Raw genomic sequence first — 24,547 nt, 5'->3', positions numbered from 1 at the left:
GTGACTCTGAGCGCCTAGAGGTGCTCTGGCCGTAGGAAGACCCATGCTGGTTTCTTGAAGTGGATCCAGACCTTCCTTGGCTGGTCACGGAATGCCTCCCTACATCTCCTGAATATCCTTCACTGTCACTGGCCTGACTAACACTGGATTCCCTGTGTCTACTGCTTCCAGATCCAGTGGAGGTTTGTCCATGGCCAGTCCCAGAGCGTCTGGAGCTGTCTCTTGATTGTTCATGGTGACTCCCCTGTCTGTGGGAAGTTCCAGATCCAGAGTCTCCGTGGACAGATTCTCTCTGCCTATGTGAGTCTGCCTGCCCATGACGTGACTCTGAGCGCCTAGAGGTGTCTCTGACTGGCCATGGGAAGACCCATGCTGGTTTCTTGAAGTGGATCCAGACCTTCCTTGGCTGGTCACGGAATGCCTCCCTACATCTCCTGAATATCCTTCACTGTCACTGGCCTGACTAACACTGGATTCCCTGTGTCTACTGCTTCCAGATCCAGTGGAGGTTTGTCCATGGCCAGTCCCAGAGCGTCTGGAGCTGTCTCTTGATTGTTCATGGTGACTCTGTCTGTGTGGAAGTTCCGGATCCAGAGTCTCCGTGGACAGATTCTCTCTGCTCTATGTGTGTCTGTCTGCCTGCCCATGACGTGACTCTGAGCGCCTAGAGGTGTCTCTTGACTGGCCATGGGAAGACCCATGCTGGTTTCTTGAAGTGGATCCAGACCTTCCTTGTCTGGTCTCGGAATGCCTCCCTACATCTCCTGAATATCCTTCACTGTCACTGGCCTGACTAACACTGGATTCCCTGTGTCTACTGCTTCCAGATCCAGTGGAGGTTTGTCCATGGCCAGTCCCAGAGCGAGCTGTCTGGAGCTGTCCTGTCTGTGTCTGTGGGAAGTTCCGGGATCCAGAGTCTCCGTGGACAGATTCTCTCTGCCTGTGAGTCTGCCTGCCCATGACGTGACTCTGAGCGCCTAGAGGTGCCAGAGTCATGCTGGTTTCTTGAAGTGGATCCAGACCTTCCTTGGCTGGTCACGGAATGCCTCCTGTCTCCTGAATATCCTTCACTGTCACTGGCCTGACTAACACTGGATTCCCTGTCTCTACTGCTGGCCAGATCCAGTGGAGGTTTGTCCATGGCCAGTCCCAGAGCGTCTGGAGCTGTCCCTCGATTGTTCATCACGACTCCTGTCTGTGGGAAGTTCCGGATCCAGAGTCTCCGTGGACAGATTCTCTCTGCCTATGTGTGTTTGTCTGCCCTTGTTGTGACTCTGATCGCCGAGATGTGTCTCCTGACTGGCCATGGGAAGACCCATGTTGGTTCCTTGAAGAGGATCTGGACCTTCCTTGTCTGGTCACGAATGCCTCCCTACGTCTCCTGTATATCCTTTGCTGTCACTGGCGTCACTAACAGTGGAATCTCTGTGTCTACTCTGTCCAGATGCATTGGAGGTTTTTCCGTGACCGGTCCCAGAGCGTCTGGAGCTGTCTTCTGATATTGCATGGTGGAGTCCATTCCTTTGTGTAGTGCTTGGTTGTGTTTCGGTGTTGGGAAAGGTATTTCTTTCCAGAGTAGCCATTTTTGTGTGTTTTTGAACCTGTGTAAAAGAAAAGAAAATATAATTTAATCCAGTTCTTTCCTTTTTCTGTGTTGTTACTCGTATTATAATTAATTTCCACATTTTAAGATCTCCGCCTAGTTGGACAGATTTAGTATTGAGAAAAAGAAAAAAGAGGAAACAGTTCTATCTTTTGCATTGTAAAATTAGTATGGTTTTTATTGAATTACTAAGCCTGCCAATTGCTTGTCCCTGAATACTCTAGTGGCAGGATCAGTATATTGTCACAGACCTCAGTGTGATCTCATCTGGAAATTTCTTATAAGAAGTTTATAGAAGGACCGTAACGTCAGCTTGGAGAAGGCAGTGGCACTTGACTCCAGTACTCTTGCCTGGAAAATCCCATGGATGGAGGAGCCTGGTAGGTTGCAGTCCATGGGGTTGCTAAGAGTCGGACACGACTGAGGGACTTCACTTTCACTTTTCACTTTCATGCACTGGAGAAGAAATGGCAACCCACTCCAGTGTTCTTGCCTGGAGAATCCCAGGGACAGCGGAGCCTGGTGGGCTCCGTCTATGGGGTCGCACAGAGTTGGGCACAACTGAAGTGACTTAGCAGCAGCAGCAGCAGCAACATCAGCTAACAGAAAATTTGTTGACGCGAATTTGGTAAAAATCAGTTTTCTAAAAGCTGCTTTCCAAAATGATTAGTGTGTTTAGAGACCATTTGCTGTAAGTCAGTTTGCCAAATGGCCCAAAACTCAGTGTCGGCCTAGTTTTTCTTTTTTCCTGAATAATTCATGAGTTTTTCAGCATTTTCATTGTATAGCATGATTTTTATTTTCAGGATTAGAGTAAACTTTTTTTTTTTTGCCTCTTAAGTAATAGCATATAAGCAATGTCATTTTGTCTCTTTGAGAAGCAAAGAAGCTCCCAAGCATTATCAGTAAATCTAAATAAGCATTTAACGTATAATAATACTACATAAAGTTTATTATAAAATGACAATTATGTTATTTTATGAAGACAAACTAAAATAGTATAGGAAACAATGTGTAAGTCATAGCCATATTAGTCACAGCAAAAGCGTTTATGAACCTTGCTTTGTTTGATAAAAAGAAATAGGTGTTGATCAGTCTTCAACATGGTTACACATGTAATTTTGGTAAGTTTATTGGAAACCCTAACAGAGTAGAATTTATAACTTTTTAAGCATTAGAGGCAAAAGTGGAATAAAAACTACAATTTTCATGCCAGGAAAGACCTGGCACAGTAAAGGCAGGGTAAGCAAAGTAAAAAATGAGTAAAATTACATATAATTTTATCATTAATTACAGTACCTATAGTAGGAATAAGATTGAAGATCAAAAAGTAGATTCTAAACATTGAATTAAAATAAAGTTACATACTTCTTACAAAATAACATACCTAGGATTTAAGATTTTTTCATTCTTCGTTATTTATGCTAGTATTCAACCTTGAACTTGATTGTAATTACAGTATCACCAAAATCTTAGTCTTGAGAATTGCATACTGACTTCCTCTTACACTCTGACTTGAATAATTCTTTGATCTCACTGTCTGTTTATGTTTTATGTACTCACTTTACTTTTTTCCTTGGTTAGCAATTATGTTTAATCTCCCTCAGTGTTCCTTTGCCACTCCTTCTATTCCTTAACCTACTTTTTGTTATACACACTGTGGAAGCTCCAATAGCTTCTTATTTTCCTTTATTGGAGGATATATCTTTGATTTGGGGGGCTTCTCTGGTGGCTCAGACAGTAAGAGTCTGCCTGTAATTCGGGAGACCCAGGTTCAGTCTCTGGGGTCAGGAAGATTCCATGTAGAAGGGAGTGGCTACCCCTTCCAATATTCTTGCCTGCAGAATTCCATTTTATATACTGAGAACTTTGGATCTGTGACAAAATAATTTCCTCATTTTTGGCAATGTCTGATCATCCAACTTATTGCATTTGTATCCATATAGCTTAACCTTCACTGCTGTTACACAGATAGATTAACTGTTTGTACTTCTGTCCTTTATTTTGGCACTGGACCTGACTCTCTCTTGACTGTTCAAACTCTTTTTTCAGTTATCCATTTCCATGCATCATCAATTTATCTTTCTCTACTGAATAATTCCCTTCAGCATATATTCATGCTGGTATGTCTCTTATTGACACCCTCTCCTGCTGTCCCACATAGTCCTTGAGGCACCACCTGATTTATATATTCTCTTTTATAGCAAAATCACTCAAAATATATGCCCATAGTTTCTTTCTTCACTTCTTATTTTTTTTAACTCAAGTTTTCTTTCTCTCTCAAAAATTCACCAAAACTTTTCATGAAGTGAAAAAATTCCCTTCACCTTACCGAATCCACCTATCCATTTTCATTTCACAAGTTGCTTGACATATCAGTATCATTTGATGCCTCTTGCTACACCCTCCTTTAAAAAGACCTGACATTTTCTTGTTTCTCCTTCAGCCTTACTACTCACTTTCTCTTAGTCTCCTCTTTTGGCCCCTGATGTTGATATTTCTTGAGATTCACTCCTAAGCTTCTTTTATCTTTATAGTCCCTCAGAGGATCATCTAGTAGTATAAGTCTGACAGATGAATTTTCAAAAGAAACAATAGAAACCAGAAAATATTCTCATCATCTTTCTGTAAGAAAGTAAGTTCTAATCTAGAATTCTATACCCAGTGAGAGTATTCATGAAAAAAGAAAGCATAAGTAGGGATATTTTCAAGCAAATAGATCTGCTATGAAGGAAATGTTAAAATGTGATCCTAGTTGGAAGCACAGGAAGTGGGAAAGAATGAAGAATAATTAAAAGAGTAAATGTGAGGGGAAATCTAAATGGAGACTGATTGCATAAAAATAATAACAATAATGGTATCTTCAGGATATGAGATGGAAAGAATTAAAATGTATAACAATATTAGATAATACTACATAAGGATCAAGTGGAATTCAAGTATTATAGAATGCTTGAATTTTGGGGGTAGTGGTTAAAATATTTTTTATGATATTCTCTAATAAGTCAAGAATACATACTGTTATCTTTAGAGTGAGCATGAAAAGAGTAGTAGAATGTATAATTAATAAACTAGTTGGGCTTCCCTGATAGCTCAGATGGTAAAGAATCTGCCTACAATGCAGGAGACCTGGGTTTGATTCCTGGGTCAGAAAGATCCCCTGGAGAAGGGGATGGCAACCCACTCCAGTATTCTTGCCTGGAGAATCCCACAGACCGAGGAGCCTGGTGGGCCCCAGTCCATGGAGTCACAAAGAGTTGGACATGATTGAGTGCTAACATTTTCTTTTCTATGAGGAAAATTAGCTGATAAATATTTAATTCATTCAAAAAAGTCAAGAAGAGGGAACAAAATGAAAAAATGGGAAACTAGAAAACAAATAGTAACATGGTAGATTTAAAACAATAATCCAAATCCACTGACTAACAAGTGGGCTAAATAATTTAAAAATAATGGTTGTCAGATTTCAAAAAAAAAAAAAACAACTATGTGTTGCTTACAAGAAACATACATTAAATATGATAAAAATGGTTGAAAGTTAAAGGAGGAAATATATACTATTCAAAAACTAAAAGAAAGCTATTTTTTGCTGTATTAATATCTGTATAATAGACTTTAAAACAAAAGGAATTACTAGAGGAATATTTCATAATAATAAAAAATTCACCAGGAAGATATAAAAAACCTAAATTTATATATACCTAATAACATAGACTCAAAATACATAAAACAAAAATTTATAACAGTATGAGGAGAAATAGGCAAATGTATAATCTTAGTGGGTTGCATACTGCTGTTAACAACCGATGGAACAAATAGACAAACAAATTGTAAGGATATAAAAGCTTCCACAAAATCTTTAATAAAAGCATCACCTAACATATATTGAACATTATATCCAAGGACTTCAAATTACACATCCTTTTGAAATGAACATGAAACATTTAAATTTTCCTATATGCTGGGTTATAAAGCAAATTTCAACAATTTTTAAAGGATTGAATCATACAGAATTTTCTACCACAGTGAAATGAAGCTAGAATTCAATAATGGAAAGACACTGAGAAGAATCTCCAAATGTTTAGAAAGTAATAAATAGCTTCTAAATAAGAAATGTGTATAGAATAAATTACAATGTAAATTAGAAAATAGGTTAAGCTAAATGACAGTGAGAAAAATATGAAATTGCAAAACTTATGGGATATATTAATTCCACAACTAATGAGAAATGCATAGTTTAAATGCATATATTAAAAAACAAGAAAAAAAGGCTGGAAAATCAATAACTTTAGCATATGTCTCAAGAAGTTTGGAAAAACCCTGAAAGTCAGCTTAAAGATAGTATAATGAAAGTGAAGTGAAGTTGCTCAGTCGTGTCTGACTCTTTGCAACCCCATGGACTGTAGACTACCATGGCCCTCCATCCATGTGATTTTCCAGGCAAGAGTACTGGAGTGGGTTGCCATTTCATTCTCCAGAGGATCTTCCCAACCCAGGGATCGAACCCAGGTCTCCTGCATTATAGGCAGACTACTGTCTGAGCCACCAGGGAAGTCAATTATAATAAGAACTGATATTAGTGAAAGAGAAAACAAATGTCGAGAATCAACAAAGCCAAGATTTTTGCAAAACTCTAATAAAAATGAGAAACCCTGAAAGATTAATCAAGGAAAGAGTAAAGGCATAATTAATAAATATTGGGAAGGTAAAAGGGGACATTGCTATAGATTTTTCAGACAGTAGAAAGGTAAGTGTGTAATATAAAAAAAAACACTTTATATGAAAAAAGTGCAAATTCAAATGAAATGGATATATTTTCAGAAAAACACTTCACATCAAAATGAAAGCAAGAAGAATAGAAAACCTAAATAGAATTTAAAACCTAAATAGAATTTAAAACCTAATAGAATTTAAAAATTCGATTTTTAAAAGAAATTGAACGTTAACTGAATACATTTCCAGTGAAGGAAGGTGGGAACTTCAGGTTAGATGAAAATACTTGTGAATTTTACTTAACTGAAAGTCGTTCAGTTGTGTCTGACTCTTTGGGACCCCGTGGACTGTAGTCCATGGAATTCTCCAGGTCAGAATACTGGAGTGGGTAGCCTTTTGGTTCTGCAGGGGATCTTCCCAACCCAGGGCTTGAACCTGGGTGGATTCTTTACCAGCTGAGCCACAAGGGAAGCCCAGAAATAGTGGAGTGGGTAGACTATCCTTTCTCTAGCAGATCTTAAACCAGGAATCGAACTGGGATCTCCTGCATTGCAGGTGGATTCTTTACCAACTGAGCTATCAGGGAAGCCCATCCCAAATAACAGTAACATCTCATGTATTATTTCAGAGAAATGAAAAAGGGGAAAGACACATTTTACAAATCTAGTATAACTTAAGTACCCATAAGTTGACAAAGATATTACTAGAAACAAACTTTTCAGGACAATTTCTTTTGTAAATATAGATGCAAAAATCTGAAGGAAAAGAATAGTAAGCTGAATCCAGTGTTGTATAAAAAGAATATACATCATACCTAATTAAGTTTTAATCCCCAGACTCAAGTTTGGTTTAATGTTTGAGAACGGATTGATTAAGTACTCTAATAGTACTTAATCAAATGGGGGAAGTTTTTATGAACCTCTCAAGAGATGTAAAAAACCATTTTGATAAAATCAACCATAATTCTTATTTGTCAATAAAAGAGATCAATTATATCTATGAAGATGCTATAGCAAACATCACACTTAATAGTTAAATACTGAAAGCTTTTCTATCTGAGTTTGGGGATGAGATCAGTACACCTACTAATATCCTATTTGACACTGTATTGAAGGTCCTGGTTAGAGCAATAGTTAAGACAAAGAATTAAAAACAGAATAATTGGAAAGTGAAATGAAGTGAAATCGCTCAGTCGTGTCGGACTCTTTGCGACCCAGGGGACTGTAGCCTACCAGGCTCCTCCGTACATGGGATTCTCCAGGCAAGAATACTGGAGTGGGTTGCCATTTCCTTCTCCAATAATTGGAAAGGAAGTAATAAAACTGTCATTATTCAGAGGATGATGTGATTTTTTTATGTGGAAAATTAAATGTGCAGCTAAACTATTAGAATAAATAATACTAACAATGTTGCTTGGTATAAGATAAACATATAAAGCCAACTGTACTTTTATATCAAATCAGTGAAGTATTAGAAAATGAAATTAGCAATGATGCTATCTACAAAAGTATAAATTCCTAGTAATAAATCTAATGAAAGATATGAAGTATTTGTCCTTAGAAAGTTATGAATATTATTGAGATTAAAGAAGAGTTAGATAAATGGAGGAATATGCTTTGTTCATGGGTTGAAAGTTATTAAGATGGCAATATTTAGATATCAAATCTCACCAAATTCATTTTTACATGCAGTAAAAATTCCATTCAAAACCCATGAAGTTTTTAAAAATAAAGATTGATAAAATAATGTCTAAAATTTATATGAAAATGTGGAGGGACAAGATTAGCCAAGACAATCTTGAAGAAGACAAAGTTTGAGAACATACCACATACAGTAAAGTGCGTTATAGAAGAAGACAATCTGACATTGGTGAAACGCTAAGCAAATAGATCATTGAAAGGTAACATCCCCAAATCAGACCTATATCACAATGGATATTTGATTTATGATAATGATGGTGGAGCAAGTCTGTTAGGAAAGGGTAGTCTTTTGAGTAAATGGTGTTGGGTTAGTTGAATTCCTGTATGGAAAAATGAATTTGTTCCCAGGAAGTTTTTACATGTAAAAGGTAGAAGAAGAAGAAAAAAGAAGACAATATAGGAGAATAAATTCAAGAACTTGAGGTAGAGAAATACCTCTTAAAAAGAATTCAAAAAGTATTAATCATGAATAAAAAGATTTACAAATTGGACTGCATTAAAAGTGTCAGACTTTATTTTTTGGGGCTCCAAAATCACTGCAGATGGTGATTGCAGCCATGAAATTAAAAGACGCTTACTTCTTGGAAGGAAAGTTATGACCAACCTAGATAGCATATTCAAAAACAGAGACATTACTTTGCCAACAAAGGTCCGTCTAGTCAAGGCTATGGTTTTTCCTGTGGTCATGTATGGATGTGAGAGTTGGACTGTGAAGAAAGCTGAGCGCCAAAGAATTGATGCTTTTGAACTGTGGTGTTGGAGAAGACTCTTGAGAGTCCCTTGGAATGCAAGGAGATCCAACCAGTCCTTTCTGAAGGAGATCAACCCTGGGTGTTCTTTGGAAGGAATGATGGTAAAGCTGAAACTCCAATACTTTGGCCACCTCATGCGAAGAGTCCTCATTGGAAAAGACTCTGATGCTGGGAGGGATTGGGGGCAGGAGGAAAAGGGGATGATAGAGGATGAGATGGCTGGATGGCATCATCGACTCAATGGCCGTGAGTTTGAGTGAACTCCGGGAGTTGGTGATGGACAGGGAGGCCTGGCGTGCTGCGATTCATGGGGTCGCAAAGAGTCGGACACAACTGAGCAACTGAACTGAACTGAACTGAACTGAAAAATAGGAATATGTTCTTTTAAACTCTATTAAAGGAGAGAAGGGAAGCCACTGAGAGGGAGGATATATGTAACACATTTAACCAATACAAGGATCTCTCCTGAGTATAAACACAACTCCTATAAATCAATACAAAAATAAAATGAAAGAAAAATGGATAGAGAACAGAACTATAAGAGGATATCTAAATGGCTAATAAATGCACAAAAAGATTTTAACCTCATTAATCATCAGATAAATACAAATTAAAATTACAGTGTGAGGCTATGGTAACCCCACCAAAATGACTGAAAAGACAAAAAACGAAAAAGAATCCTAATTCTACATATTGGTGAGGACATGGAGAAACTGGATACACTGCTAGAAGGAGCGTAAACTTGCAGAAGTACTTTCAAAAACTGTTTGCTAATACCTAAGATCAGCAATTTGGACTTCACTGGTGGCTCAGTGGTAAAGAATCCACCTGCAATGCAGGAGCCACAGAAGATGCAGGTTTGATCCCTGGGTTGGGAAGACGCCTGGAGAACGGCATGGCAATCCACTCCATTATTCCTGCCTGGAGAATTCCAAGGACAGAGGAGCCTGGCAGGCTACAGTCCATAGGGTTGCAAAGAGTCAGACATGACTGCAGCAACTTAGCATGCAAGATCAGCAGTTTACTCCTAAGAATATTCCCAGTAGAAATCGATATGCATTTGTAACCAAAAATCATGTACAAAAATGTTCATAGCTGTATTATTTATAATACCTCTGCAAATGGAAACGACCCAATAACTATCAATAAAAAATGACTAAGTACATTGTGGTATTTTCATATAATAGAGGTGAGAGTGAAGGATAGCCTAGACTAGGATGGAAGTGGTAGACAGGAAGACAGATGGATTGGCATGTATAACAGTCAGAGTTAGCTGGTCAGGGTGGTGAATCAGTATGGTGTAAAGGAGAGAATGGAGACATGCATAGCTTCTAGATTTGGGTTTGAACAAAGAGTGATGTCTCACTATTTCATTACCCCTTCATCTCTGATTGAAACTTCAGTCCAATCTCCTTGCTCCCACCATTGCCTATGATCCTATTTTCCACATAGGTGCTCAGAATGATCTTGTTATTCTTCCTGCTTAATACTCTCCAGTGGCTTCTCATCTACTTCAGATAATGTGCAGACTCTACTATGCCCCTCTTTACATGGCCTACCCATCTAGCTCTGTGACTCACCATAGACCACTGTTCCTCTTTTACGCATGCTCTAGGCACACTATCTTCTTTTTTCTTTTAAAGCAAGTTTACTCTTGCTTTAGAATCCTCTTATTTGCTTGACTAGTTTCTTCTGTCATTAAGATCTCTGCTCAAAAGATAATTCCCCAGAGAGGCCTTTTCTAACCCTCCAATCTCAAGTACTGTCCTATTACATTACTATATCACTGTCTTATTTTCTTCATTGTACTTATCTCTGTTCGAAATTTTCATTCATTTCTTGTTTACTGAATGTATCTCCCTACTAAGTTTACATTGTTCACTGCCACATAATCAGCCAAGAGCAGCATGTGACAAATAGAAGGTAGTTAAGATGTATTTGTTCAATGAATGGATGAATAGATAATCCAGCAATATCAAGAGAGTAGCCTCGTGAAAAGCAAATTTATGCCCTCGTTTTTGTTCTATATCAAAGTGAACTTTTAGTAACATTGCCACTAAAAATAGAGAACCCCAAACATCCAGAACTTTTGGCCTCAGACCACACATACATCAAGATCTCCACTTTGCTTAAGAATAAGTAGACAAGGTGAGATTTAGTCCATCTTACTTACTTCCTTCCTTCAACAGAGGAGCAAGGAGATTGTAGCCTGGAGGAGCTTGCTGGGTGCTGAAGTCTGGGATCATGGCCTTTTTATAGCAGGTCCATCCAGGGAGGAGCCATCCTCTGTAGAACTGTCTGATTCATTCCTAACCAAACTCTGATCCACCCATATCTCCACCTCTATTTCTCCAGAGACCTGTTTACTTCCAAACTTGCTCACGTACTCATCTGTACTTGTTTTACCAAATTACAGTTTAGGTTTACATCATTCTCGTGCATGTTGTAGCTTTCATGGAAGATTCCCTTTGGCTAGCATAGGCTCTTTGTGTGCAGGGTCCACACCTTGTGGGTTTTGTTGCTGTTGTTGTTACCCCCACTTTGAATGGTAGATGCTTGATAGATATCTACTGATAAGTGTGCTTCCTTATCCTTGTCTCTAGAGGAAGTCATGATCTAGAGTATACATTTTTGAAAAAATTAAATTTGGGTTATATTTAAGCCAATGTTACAAGCACCTATCTACAGGTCCCTTTTGTTAATAAATTCCATCTCTGAATCCTGAGAGAACTTGCCATGATGAATGTTGATCTTCTACAAAGTATAGTGAACACAGAGAAGACAGGCATATTTAATTTTGATTTTTCAAAAAAGCAAGAAAGTGGGCTCTTGAGTTAGAAGCAGTGATCACTAGGAGCTGACATGAACTTATCAGGTAAGAATCATTAGTATTCTTTTCAAGGTTGTTAATTGGGGTACCAGAGACATGTTCTACTTACTCTTCCTGTGGGATAAACTGTGGCTTTTCTCATTGACCTCATAAATATACAGGAGATGCCTATCCTTGGTCTCCCTTAATTTCTAAACTGTATGTCAGGTTACATTTCCGCTTGGGTGCCACCTAGTTAACCTCAGTCCATACTGTTCAAAACTGAATTCATTTTCATGCCTTATGCCAAAATATACCATCCTCCAGAGGTCCGTATATTGGTCCATCCATGAGTGTCTAAAGCCACATAAAGTCTTTTTCTGTTTCTGTCTCTCTTTAGCCCTATGCTCACGTCGTACTTGACATATCATTTCTCCCTAGACTTGTATTATGTTCTTAATATACAGGCCTATCCTCTATCTCCAGCATGGCAATTTTAGTTCTGGATCTCACCATCTTTCGGTTTGACATTAGTAAAAAGTATCATAACCAGCCCCTCTACTAATAGCCTGCTGGATTCATCTTTTACCCTTTTCACTCCTTCTGGTGGCTGCTAGTTGCCTGCTACTGCTAAGTCACTTCAGTCCTGTCCGTCTCTGTGCGACCCCATAGACGGCAGCCCACCAGGCTCCCCGTCCTGGGATTCTCCAGGCAAGAACACTGGAGTGCTAGTTGCCTAGAGAATTCCAAATTTCTTTACTTGACATATAAGCCTCCTCACAGTAGGAATGAATCTGTATCTTTTTAGCAGCTTCTCTGATCACCTTATTTTATGGGAAAGTCACTCTAGACTGATCCAGATTCCTTGCATGACCTTTTAATTGTCCAGCACTATTCAGATTCTCCACATGCTGTCCTTATTACTGGGGAGTCCCCCAGCCTTAGCTTCTTTTCATCCTTTAAGCTTCTCCAGAATCACCACCTCCTTTATAAAGCCTCACCTTACATCTCCAGATAGATCGTTGTTCCTTCACATACTCTGTATTTCTCTCTCTTATACCACTGGTGATATTTTAATGATTTATTTTTGTGTCTGCAGCAGCCCTCAGCTTCCCAATTTTGTGTCTCTTCTCACACGGTTGACTGGATCTTGACTCACGTTTTGTGTTCTTGGACCCATAGAGTTCCTAAGACATGATCAAAACAGAAGTGCGGGGTGGGTTGGGGATAGGGTGAAGTTGATCTTGTCAAGGAGGTAGAAATATGCCTGAGTTTTAATACTTTGTTCAGTGACCTCATTTTTAACCTTATGAGACCACCAATTCTTTCTTTTCTTTTGTGGAACATTTAGTTAATATCCACCGAACACAAGTCTTCATTTTCTCCTCTTTTCTTTTGGGCTCAATTGTCTTTTTGTCAAGGACTTTTCCTCTCTCTCTTACCAGGCTATAATAATAGTCAAAATCTATATTGCATGGCCATTCATTATGTGCCAAGAATGTGCTAAGGTTTTACACGCATTCCTCCTAATCCTCAGAACAATCCTGTGAGGTCATTATTATTATCTGTAATTTTGAGATGCAAGAACTGATAGTAATGCAGCGCCCAAGATTACCCAGTGAGTAGGTTACAGAACCAAGATTCAATCCCAGGTCATTCAGACTCCAACTCCCACATTATTTTCAGTGTAACACATTGCTCTGGGTGTGTGAACTTCCCCCCACAAAGTCATTTTTGTATTTTGGTGTTTTAAACAGTGTTTCTCTCAAAGTGCCCTACATCCTGGGTGAACTCAACTATGGAAATCATTGCAGGGGCAGCAGTGTGAGTGAGCTGAGGAAAGTGGAATCAGGAGAGTGGCAAGACTGGGGCAATCTGGGCTCTGATGTTTTAGTGACCAGAGGACATAAATCTTTCAATTTCCTATCCATAGAGGGCAGACCTGGTAGTCAGCTCCTGCACTGTTTTCTTGACTCTGTTATGATAATTATATTCTTATCAATAACTTGGATGAAAATATGTGCAAATGGCAAATATTTTTAAGACAGAGTGAAGTTTCAAGGACATTGTATTGTGTTGCACCAATAGCGCAAATCTAATAAAAATGTTTTGTTGTTTAGTCACTAAGTTATATCCAACTCTTTGTGACCCCATGGATGATAGCCTGTGAGGCTGCTTGGTCCATGGGATTTCCCAGGCAAGAATACTGCAGTAGGTTGCCATTTCCTTCTCCAAGGGAATCTTCCTGGACCAGGGATTGATCCTGCATCTCCTGCATTGGCAGGCAAATTCTTTACCACTGAGCCACCAAGGAAGCCCAGAAAGAGACAAACTAAGGACTGAGCTTCAAACTGAGGACAGAGTTAATACTACAACTGACCAGAGTAGGTTGTATGGAGAAAAAAAGGAAGCAGCAAATGCCTTTGTACAAGACAAATCCCACCATCTTTCAGCTGATGAGCCAAGATTTCAACTACAGGGTCCTGGGTGGGTTTAGTTCTGCTCCTGCAGGCCAAAGGCTGGAGATGCTAGCAGCACAGTAAGTAAAATTCTGACTTTGGTTCTAAATTAAACTTGACAAGGACAGGGTATAAGCCATGAGTAAAAGAGGGGATAGAGTCCCTTGGACTGCAAGGAGATCCAACCAGCCCATTCTGAAGGAGATCAGCCCTGGGATTTCTTTGGAAGGAATGATGCTAAAGCTGAAACTCCAGTATTTTGGCCACCTCATGCGAAGAGTTGACTCATTGGAAAAGACTCTGATGCTGGGAGGGATTGGGGGCAGGAGGAGAAGGGGACGACAGAGGATGAGATGGCTGGATGGCATCACTGACTCGATGGACGTGAGTCTGAGTGAACTCAGGGAGATGGTGATGGACAGGGAGGCCTGGTGTGCTGCGATTCATGGGATTGCCAAGAGTCGGACACGACTGAGCAACTGAACTGAACTGAACTGATTGTGGCAGTGGCAGTGTGATGTAGTGGCCCCAAATGTAATGCTATTTCAGGCTACATTAAAAGAAGCACATTAACTGGAGCAAAATAAGTGGTGGTGTTCTTCACTTGGTACTTTTCAGATTGTTTCTATAGCTTTTTATTTAGTTCTGACCCCAACTTCTCAACAGGGATGTTGTCAACTTGTTATGTATTCTGAGTCAAGTAAGTAGGGTGATTGACCAGATGGGTGGTAAAGGGAATGGCATGAGATGCAAGTGGTGGAAATAGAATATTTTCTTTCAAATATATGGGAAGCTCTTATAATTGGGTTGTATAAAAGCTCAGATAAATGGGTAGAAAACATAGGAAAGCATATTTTGGCTTTAAATAAGAAAGGACATTTTAGTAGTCAGAATTGTCCAAGCATGAGAATAAGATGGTTTGGAGACAGTTCCCTCTCACTGCCTAGAGAGTGTTGAATTGGATGAGTTGTTCGCATTCAGTTAGTCTAGGCTCTTTGTACTGTGGTTAACCATTAGGAGGTCCAATGCTACATGACTTATAAATCAACAATTCAGGACTTGGGCCTCCAACTCAGATTTTTCACTCCAAATGCACTTTGTGTCTGCATCTATTACTGGAGATAGGGTTAATTTTGAGGGTTGTTGAGTAGAGGAACATTTGGGTGGATGTTTGATAAATCCCTCTTTCAAACTGAGAGCTGTGATTCTATGATTCAGGTAAATTGCTTTGCCTGACTTGATTCAGCTCAGCTCAGATGGCCTGAGTGCAGGTTACTACTGATCAGTGCGGTTTACCACTGCAGGGGTAACAGAACAATCAATTCCACTTTATAGTGGAATTTCCACTACACTCTATATATATGGAATATGCTTCCATATTCTGCTTCCTACTAACACACCTGATCTCTCTTACATGTTAGCTTTTTAATTTTAGTAATCCCAAAGAATTTTCCTTTTAAACCTTTAAAATCACTGACCATGGAATAGTAAACTTTAATATGTAAGGTGTCTTCTCTATCCTCAGAGAGACCTTACTCTTCACCTCAGTGTTAACCAGACAGTGAAATGGTTTCAGAGGCATTTTAGGTGTCCACAGTTACATCTCATGGCTTCCAGGATTTGTTAAGGTGTGAAGTGCTAAGTCTGAGTCATGTCCAACACTTTGTGACCCCATGGACTGTAGCCCACTAGGCTCCTCTGTCCCAGGAATTCTCCAGGCAAGAATACTGCAGTGGGGTGCCATTTCCTCCTCCAGGGGATATTCCTAACCCAGGGACTGAATCTGCATCTTGAGTGTTTCCTGCCTTGGCAGGCAGATTCTTTACCGTTGAGCCACCTGGGAAGCCTAAGTTGTAACGAAAGCTCCCCAAATGTCAAGCATTATTGACAAATCAGAAATTATAGGATTTCAGTTGCAATCGTTCATTTGTGGTTGTCCCTCCCTTTTCCTATCCAATGGGCTAGAAGGGCATAATGCTGCCATATGGCCTGTAGGCTGCTGATGTGGGTCAAGCTGTCACGATTCAAGGGAGCAGTCCTTTGAGATGTGTGACTGAGGCTGTAGGAGTGAAGGGGAGGAATTTGTGGTTAAATGATTTCCTATTGGAGTTGTAGTCATCTCCTGGGAGGTGCTGTTTTGGGGTGGAATTTTTCCAGGTTGAATATTCTCTTGGGTTCCTTGGCATATTGTAGGTGATGTTCCTACTTAGCTATCTGGTGGTAGAGAAATATCTGGCAGGAACACCTCTATTCATAGCTGGTAGTTACCAGGACAATAGTGAAAAAAAGTAGTGCTGATCACAAGGAAAAAGTCAAGTGGTCTTCCATGACTTCAGGTTCTTCTTCAATTGTGTGTATATGTGTGTGTGTGTGTGTGTGTGTGTGTGTGTGTGAGACAGAGAGAGAAAGAGGGAGAGAAAGGAGAGAAGGGGGATGAGAGTAACAAAGAGTTTTTTCTAGATGTACACAAGCCATTTTATGCCAATCTGGATTGCCTTTTAGTTTTTTTACACGCCCAGTCGACAAGTTGGAAATCAATAATTGAACAAATAATTTTGCAATCCTATTGCAAAAGTGTGGTGTGTGTGTGTAATTCATGTGATTCCAGCTACTAAAGATACAGGTCACACACATAAACACATGTACACACACAATTTGAATATGTATGAGACAAACAGATACAGTGGAAATGATTGAAGACAAATCCTTTGAATGTGCTAAGTCACTTAGTCGTGTCTGACTCTTTGTGACCCCGTGGACTATAGTCTACCAGACTTTTCTGTCCATGGAATTCTCCAGGCAAGAATACTAGAGTGGGTTGCCATTTCCTTCTCCAGGGGATCTTCCCAATACAGGGGTCAAACCTGTGTCTCTTATGTCTCCTGCATTAGCAGGCACTAACAACTTTACCACTAACACCACCTGGGAAGCCAGATCTTTGGAACAGTGGGGAAATATTTCCCAGGAGCACTTATATCAGTAAGACATGATTTTTCTGAAAAGCATAATGGTTTAATAAATTCCTCATGTACAGCTCCAGAGAAGGCCATAAGCTTTCTTGGATGAGAAGGGAGTAGCATCTATGCAGTACTGTGTTATATGAAAGTTTTCTCTAACAATTATGGACAAAAGCAAGAAGAGAAAAAGTAATAGAAAGGATGATAGAAAATGCAACTGATTACCTCATTGTGGTTAAGGAAAAAGGCTTCATGACTTAGCTTTTGAATGGTTATGAACAGAGGGATTGTAAGATCTTTAGAATGGTCACATTGGCAATGACTAGTATCAGCACTAAAGGATTGACCAGTCTCCATTCCATGTTCCATAAAAACAGTGTGTTTGGGTGACAAAGTGGTATAGCATTAGGAAACTGGAAAAGAGGGATCTAGGAGCAAGCTAGGACAGAGACATTATAGCTATTATGACCAGACTTCACCAGTGTCACCTGTTCAGATGGAGACTAGCATAGACCAGTGATTTCAGGAGACTGTGGAAGAATAGGAGGGACTGGAACTTGGAATAAACTCCCACTCCCCTTCTTACCTGCTCCTTTTATATGTAGGGATATTATAGGCAGAGATAGATTGGAATGTATTCTGGAGGGAATATTTTTGCAGATGTCAGAGGGAAGTTCAGATGAAGAACAGGTCACAGCATTCAGGGATCATTCATTCATTCAACAAACACATGTTACCAGCTGACTATTCACCAGTCATGCCTACCATGGCAGCATCAATGAAGCAGTTATCCTTGTCATCCTCAAAGAATTCATAATCTAAAAACAGACATGTGAACAGCATGATATATATTCATATATGTATATGAATGTACATTTTAATATATGTGTTATATATCTATATATGTATAAAAATGTCTTTATCCATTCATCTGTTGAAGAACATTTAGAGTGTTTCCATATTTTGGTGTTATGAATAATGCTGTAAATATCTCTCAGATTCTGATTTTCTTTTCTTAGATATATACCCCAAAGTGGGATTGCTGATAGCTCTATTTTTCGTTTTTTTGAGATATCACTGTACTTTTTTCTATAGTGATTGTACCAATTTCCATTCCTACCAGCAGTGTATAAGGTTTCTCTTTTCTCTACAACTTCTCCAGCATTTGTTATCTGTTTCTGAAAATAGCCGTCCTAGCAGATGTGAAGTGATATAGCTCATTGTGGTTTTGGTTTACATTTTGCTGATGGTTAGTGAGGTTAAACACCTTTTCATGTATATATTGGCCATTGCCTGTCTTTTTTCACAAAAATTTCTATTAGTCCCTTTGCCAATTTTAAATTGGATTATTTGCTATTTTTGCTATAAAATTGTATGAGTTCTTTATTTTTGATACGAGCCCCTTGTCAGATAAATGTTTTACAAATATTTTCTCTCATTCTATAGGTTACCTTTGCAATTTACTGACTGTTTCCTTAACTGGGCAGAAGACACTTAGTTTGATGTAGTCCCTCTTGTTCATTTTAGCTTATCCTCTTTTAGAGAGATGAAGATTTGATACTTGAGCTGAGTTTTAAAGAATGTATATTTTTGGAAAAGAGCAGGGGGAGATGAACCTTGAAAGTCTGTATGGAAAGACCTCAAAAGTCACAGTAAGTCATGTGATGTTATCTTACATTGGATAGCAACTGGAGAGTTTTTAACTAAAAATGTGTCAAGATCTAATTCTTATTTAGTAAAAACTCTACTAAGATTATGGATGGTAAGTTGAGTTTGATATAGGCAAGGATGCAACCATTTTGTGAAAATGGTTATTGTGAAAATTGTGAAAATTATATTTCAAACTAAGGTGTTGGCAGTAGGATTGAAGGGAGGAGACATTTCAGAATTAGAGCTTGACAATGCATTGGATACAGAGGTTGAGGGAGGGCAAAGAACAAGAGGCAATAGGTTTGAGTTTTGCAGTTGTGGGCAGACAGGTTAGAGAGGAAGAGGGGCAGGCTCAATACAGTAGGGTCTGAGTGGTGGACAGAACTCAGTGATGGAGAACCTAGGAACAGGAGACTTAGATGGGTAAGTGATGGGGAATTGCAATTAACAATATCAGTTAGTGGGTAGCAGGATTTTAGGGCTCCTCTTTCAGACCAAGATTTTAATTTTGGAAGCAGGAAAGGCAGAAAAACAATGTCCTCACACAGGACACCGAAGGACCAGGAATCAGGCAGAGACCTGATTATCACTACTGAGAGGGATCAAAGCCAGACTAGCAGAACAGGTGACCTAATGCTGATTCCTGAACTTTGGGCAACTTCCATTCTTAACATCCTTCTCCTGAAGGTCAATACTTGTTCTGGGTAATGAGGAATCTCATTGAACTTCCAGCACCTGAAGACCCCTCTACCTGCTCTGCATCCACTTTTTACCAACTTGGACCTTAGTTCCCCCTTGTAAATTTCCTGGTTATTCATCCATCATAATCCACCACCTACACACAGTAGACTAGGCAGATGTTTGGCTGATAATCTTCATAATTATAGGTGTTGAGTAGCTCCAGCTACATCACACCCTTCTCACCTAGGTGTAGCTGGGGGAGGGCCCAGAATAATGTATGTGACTTAGCTGTGGGGCCAGAAGTTTTGTGTAGTCTAATAGTCTGGGGACTGATGGGTGCAGAAGGTGAACCACTCTGGCATATTTTTTATAATTTCTGCTTATAGCAAATATAAAAAAGTCATTTATGACTCTAAACTACTATATGTCCAAAAGAATTGCTGAAACTGAAGGCTACAAAGTCCTTAAAGTGTGACTTCATGAGATAAATGATTCTATTATTGTTAACCACAATATTGGTTGTTGTTCTATTCTATTGTTGTTAACCACGTAGATTTCCTCATCAGTGGTGATCTTGTTGAAGTAGATTGAAGTAGAGGTGAACTCTCGGCACACCAACATTTCCACTTGATTTTTCAGAGTTGCCTAAATTATGACCTGCCTCTTGAGAAATTTGTATGCAGGTCAGGAAGCAACAGTTAGAACTGGACATGGAACAACAAACTGGTTCCAAACAGGAAAAGGAGTATGTCAAGGCTGTATATTGTCACCCTGCTTATTTAACTTCTATGCAGAGTACATCATGAGAAATGCTGGGCTGGAAGAAGCACAAGCTGGAATCAAGATTGCTGGAAGAAATATCAATAACCTCAGATATGCAGATGACACCACCCTTATGACAGAAAGTGAAGAGGAACTCAAAAGCCTCTTGATGAAAGTGAAAGAGGAGAATGAAAAAGTTGGCTTAAAGCTCAACATTCAGAAAACGAAGATCATGGCATCCGGTCCCATCACTTCATGGGAAATAGATGGGGAAACAGTGGAAACAGTGTCAGACTTTTATTTTTTTGGCCTCCAAAATCACTGCAGATGGTGACTGCAGCCATGAAATTAAAAGACGCTTACTCCTTGGAAGAAAAGTTATGACCAACGTAGATAGCATATTGAAAAGCAGAGACATTACTTTGCCAACAAAAGTCCGTCTAGTCAAGGCTATGGTTTTTCCTGTGGTCATGTATGGATGTGAGAGTTGGACTGTGAAGAAAGCTGAGCACGGAAGAATTGATGCTTTTAAACTGTCGTGCTGGAGAAGACTCCTGAGAGTCCCTTGGACTGCAACATCCAACCAGTCCATTCTGAAGGAGATCGGTCCTGGGTGTTCTTTGGAAGGAATGATGCTAAAGCTGAAACTCCAGTACTTTCCACCTCATGCCAAGAGTTGACTCATTGGAAAAGACTCTGATGCTGGGAGGGATTGGGGGCAGAAGGAGAAGGGGACGACAGAGGATGAGATGGCTGGATGGCATCACTGACTCGATGGACGTGAGTCTGAGTGAACTCTGGGAGGTGGTGATGGACAGGGAGACCTGGCGTGCTGCGATTCATGGGGTCGCAAAGACTCAGACACGACTGAGTGACTGAACTGACTGAAGTATAATTCTTGTGGCTTAGCTGGTAAAGAATCTGTCTGCAATGCAGGAGACCTGGATTCTATCCCTGGATTGGGAAGATCCCCTGGAGAAGGGAAAGGCTACCCACTCCAGTATTCTGGCCTGGAGAATTCCATGGACAGTCCATGGAGTTGCAAAGAGTTGGACATGACTGAGCGACTTTCACGAGTATACTTTTTTAAAACATATAAATTTATTTATTTTATTTTACTATTGTTTTTGTTTTTTACTTTTGCATTTGCACTTTTTATATTTTTTTTAATTTAATTATAAATTTATTTATTTTAATTGGAGGATAATTACTTTACAATATTGTAGTAGTTTTGCCATACATTGACATGAATCCACCACGAGTGTACATCAGAACTGCCCAATAAAGGAGTCAGTGACATCTCATGTGTTTCCACTGGAATTTCTATGTAATTCCATCTTGTTTTTGGGAAGTGTAAATAACAATTCCTAATTAACCCAGGACAAATAAAGAAATAATTTCTGATTACAAAGTATCTGTTTTAGTGAGTTTGAAAATGGATGGTCATGTAGCATGGTTGTAACTAGATGGAAAAATCTCTCTGACTTTTAAGTTGTAACAGTTGACTCCAGACAATTGACCAGTCAGTGAAGTAGCAAGGAACAAAAATGCCCCTTAGAAAGAGTCACCATGATTCAGGGACCTTCTGCCCACCTTAGGGAGAGTCTAGTATTTCCAGTGGCCAAAGTCACAGCCTGTGGTACTTCTCAGCAGCCCAGCATCTATTAGTTTAGAGAAGTCAGAGCCTGCTCTTTTCATAGAGAATATTTTGAGCTAATTTTGCTAAAAATGCCATGGTGGTTATCTTCAAAGTTAGATGATGGGAATTAATCGAGTTCACTAAAACAAAAATCTACAAAACGAATAGGCAACACAAAATCACCATAAATGGTACTTTTCTGAGTAAGCCCAAGAATTCTACATTCTGAGACCATAGTGATTCAGGACAGGGTTTCTCAACCCCATCACTGTTGATCTTGTGGGCTGGATAATTCTTTGTTGTGAGGGGCTGTCCTGAATATCATTGGATATTTAGTTACATCCCAGATTGTCTCAATTTCTAAGAGCATTGATTTTGAGGAATTTTTCTTATTTTAGGATATCCTGACAACCTGGGACAAAGTCCCCCAGGGCTGCATCATTCACCTTTTCTTGACATTTCACAGTGTTGATTATCAAACCAGTGTGTTAGTCTGGAACCCAGATATTCTGTCTTTGGCTTTTGTCAGAATGACTTCGCTCTTCTGTGACAACCTTTGAGAAACTGAAATAGTTTTTGTCCTCAATTTAAAAAAAAATAATTTAAATCCATATTCCCAGATTCAACCTCTTTAACGCATATAGTTTTTATTGACTTGGTCATTAGTTACTCTTACAAAGTATACTCTGGTAGGAATTCATATAAGCAATTCATAGAAAACTATTTGCAGTTCTTTTTACAGTATGAATTTAATAATCCTCAACTATTTTATTTTCCCATGAAATTACTAATTAACTTTTAAGATTAAGTACACTAAATGATTGAACTGAAATAACTCTGTGGTCACAATGTTGGTGTCTCACTGGTGCCTGGATCCCCAAATCCATGATTTAGGGTTGAGAGCTCAGTTTCACAAGTCCTACAGATTGCCTTAGACTTTTAGCTCCTCTTGTTACCAGCTCTGTGATTTTGAACAAATTGCTAACTCCGTGAGGGTTTAAAGTAAGAATAACTGTACATACTTTGCCTGGTTGTTGATGGTATTAAAGGAGTTATATGTAAATGATTTGACACTTTGCCTGATATTATTAGCAGGTGTTCAATAAATGGCAGTTCTTAGTACTTAGTGTTATTATAAAATCTTACAGAATTGGTAACTCAATGTGAGGGACACTTATTTTGATTTGATTGTTACATGTGTTTGTATTTCCATCAAGAGAGAAGAGTAGGAAGTATTTATCTTTTCCTTATTTTGAAGTATAGTTGATTTATAATATTATATTAGTTTCAAGTGTACAGCATCAGATCAGATCAGCCGCTCAGTCGTGTCCAACTCTTTGCGACCCCATGAATCGCAGCACGCTAGGCCTTCCTGTCCATCACCAACTCCCGGAGTTCACTCAGACTCACGGCCATCGAGTCAGTGATGCCATCCAGCCATCTCATCCTCTGTCGTCCCCTTCTCCTCCTGCCCCCAATTCCTCCCAGCATCAGAGTCTTTTCCAATGAGTCAACACTTCGCATGAGGTGGCCAAAGTACTGGAGTTTCAGCTTTAGCATCATTCCTTCCAAAGAAATCCCAGGGCTGATCTCCTTTAGAATGGACTGGTTGGATCTCCTTGAAGTTCAAGGGACTCTCAAGAGTCTTCTCCAACACCACAGTTCAAAAGCCTCAATTCTTCGGCGCTCAGCCTTCTTCACAGTCCAACTCTCACATCCATACATGACCACAGGAAAAACCATAGCCTTGACTAGACAAACCTTTGTTGGCAAAGTAATGTCTCTGCTTTTGAATATGCTGTCTAGGTTGGTCATAACTTTTCTTCCAAGGAGTAAGCGTCTTTTAATCTCATGGCTGCAGTCACCATCTGTAGTGATTTTGGAGCCCCCAAAAATAAAGTCTGACACTGTTTCCACTGTTTCCCCATCTATTTCCCATGAAGTGGTGGGACCAGATGCCATGATCTTCGTTTTCTGAATGTTGAGCTTTAAGCCAACTTTTTTTTTTTTTTAAGCCAACTTTTTCACTCTCCACTTTCACTTTCATCAAGAGGCTTTTGAGTTCCTCTTCACTTTCTGCCATAAGGGTGGTGTCATCTGCATATCTGACGTTATTGATATTTCTCCCGGCAATCTTGATTCCAGCTTGTGTTTCTTCCAGTCCAGCGTTTCTCATGATGTACTCTGCATATAAGTTAAATAAGCAGGGTGACAATATACAGCCTTGATGAACTCCTTTTCCTATTTGGAACCAGTCTGTTGTTCCATGTCCAGTTCTAACTGTTGCTTCCTGACCTGCATATAGGTTTCTCAAGAGGCAGGTCAGGTGGTCTGGTATTCCCATCTCTTTCAGAATTTTCCACAGTTATTGTGATCCACACAGTCAAAGGCTTTGGCATAGTCAATAAAGCAGAACTAGATGTTTTTCTGGAACTCTCTTGCTTTTTCCATGATCCAGCTGATGTTGGCAATTTGATATTTTCACAGATTGTACTCCATAAAAAGTTATTGAAAGATAATGACCATAATTCTCTGAGCTGTAACAATATACCTTTGTTGTTTATCTATTTTATATATGGTAGTTTATACCTCTTAATCTCATGCCTCTTTCTTGCCCCTCTCTCGTCACTCTCCCACTGGTAACTACTAGATGTTTTCTATATCTGTCAGTCTGTTTCTGTTTTGCTATATACATTTGTTTGTTTTATATTTTAGATTCCACATATAAGATGTAAACAGTGTTTGTCTTTCTCTATTATTTCACTAATGATAATATTTTCTAGGTCCATGCACATTTGCTGAAAATCACAGAATTTCATTCT

At 39.3% G+C, this 24,547-nt stretch overlaps 1 protein-coding gene across 1 annotated transcript in view; it reads right to left on the bottom strand.

Moving 5' to 3' along the window:
- Window positions 1–425: 425 nt before the first annotated feature.
- LOC102285057 (hornerin) overlaps window positions 426–24,547 on the bottom strand; it is a 75,549-nt gene continuing 51,427 nt past the window's right edge. The window contains exon 4 of the mRNA XM_070368734.1: window positions 426–571. Coding sequence (XP_070224835.1) covers window positions 426–571 — 146 coding nt within the window. The remainder of the gene's footprint in view (window positions 572–24,547) is intronic.

The sequence above is a fragment of the Bos mutus genome, chromosome 3 (assembly GCF_027580195.1).
Source record: "Bos mutus isolate GX-2022 chromosome 3, NWIPB_WYAK_1.1, whole genome shotgun sequence".
In the NCBI taxonomy this organism is placed as follows: Eukaryota; Metazoa; Chordata; class Mammalia; order Artiodactyla; family Bovidae; genus Bos; species Bos mutus.
This window is presented reverse-complemented; position numbering and strand designations above follow the sequence as displayed.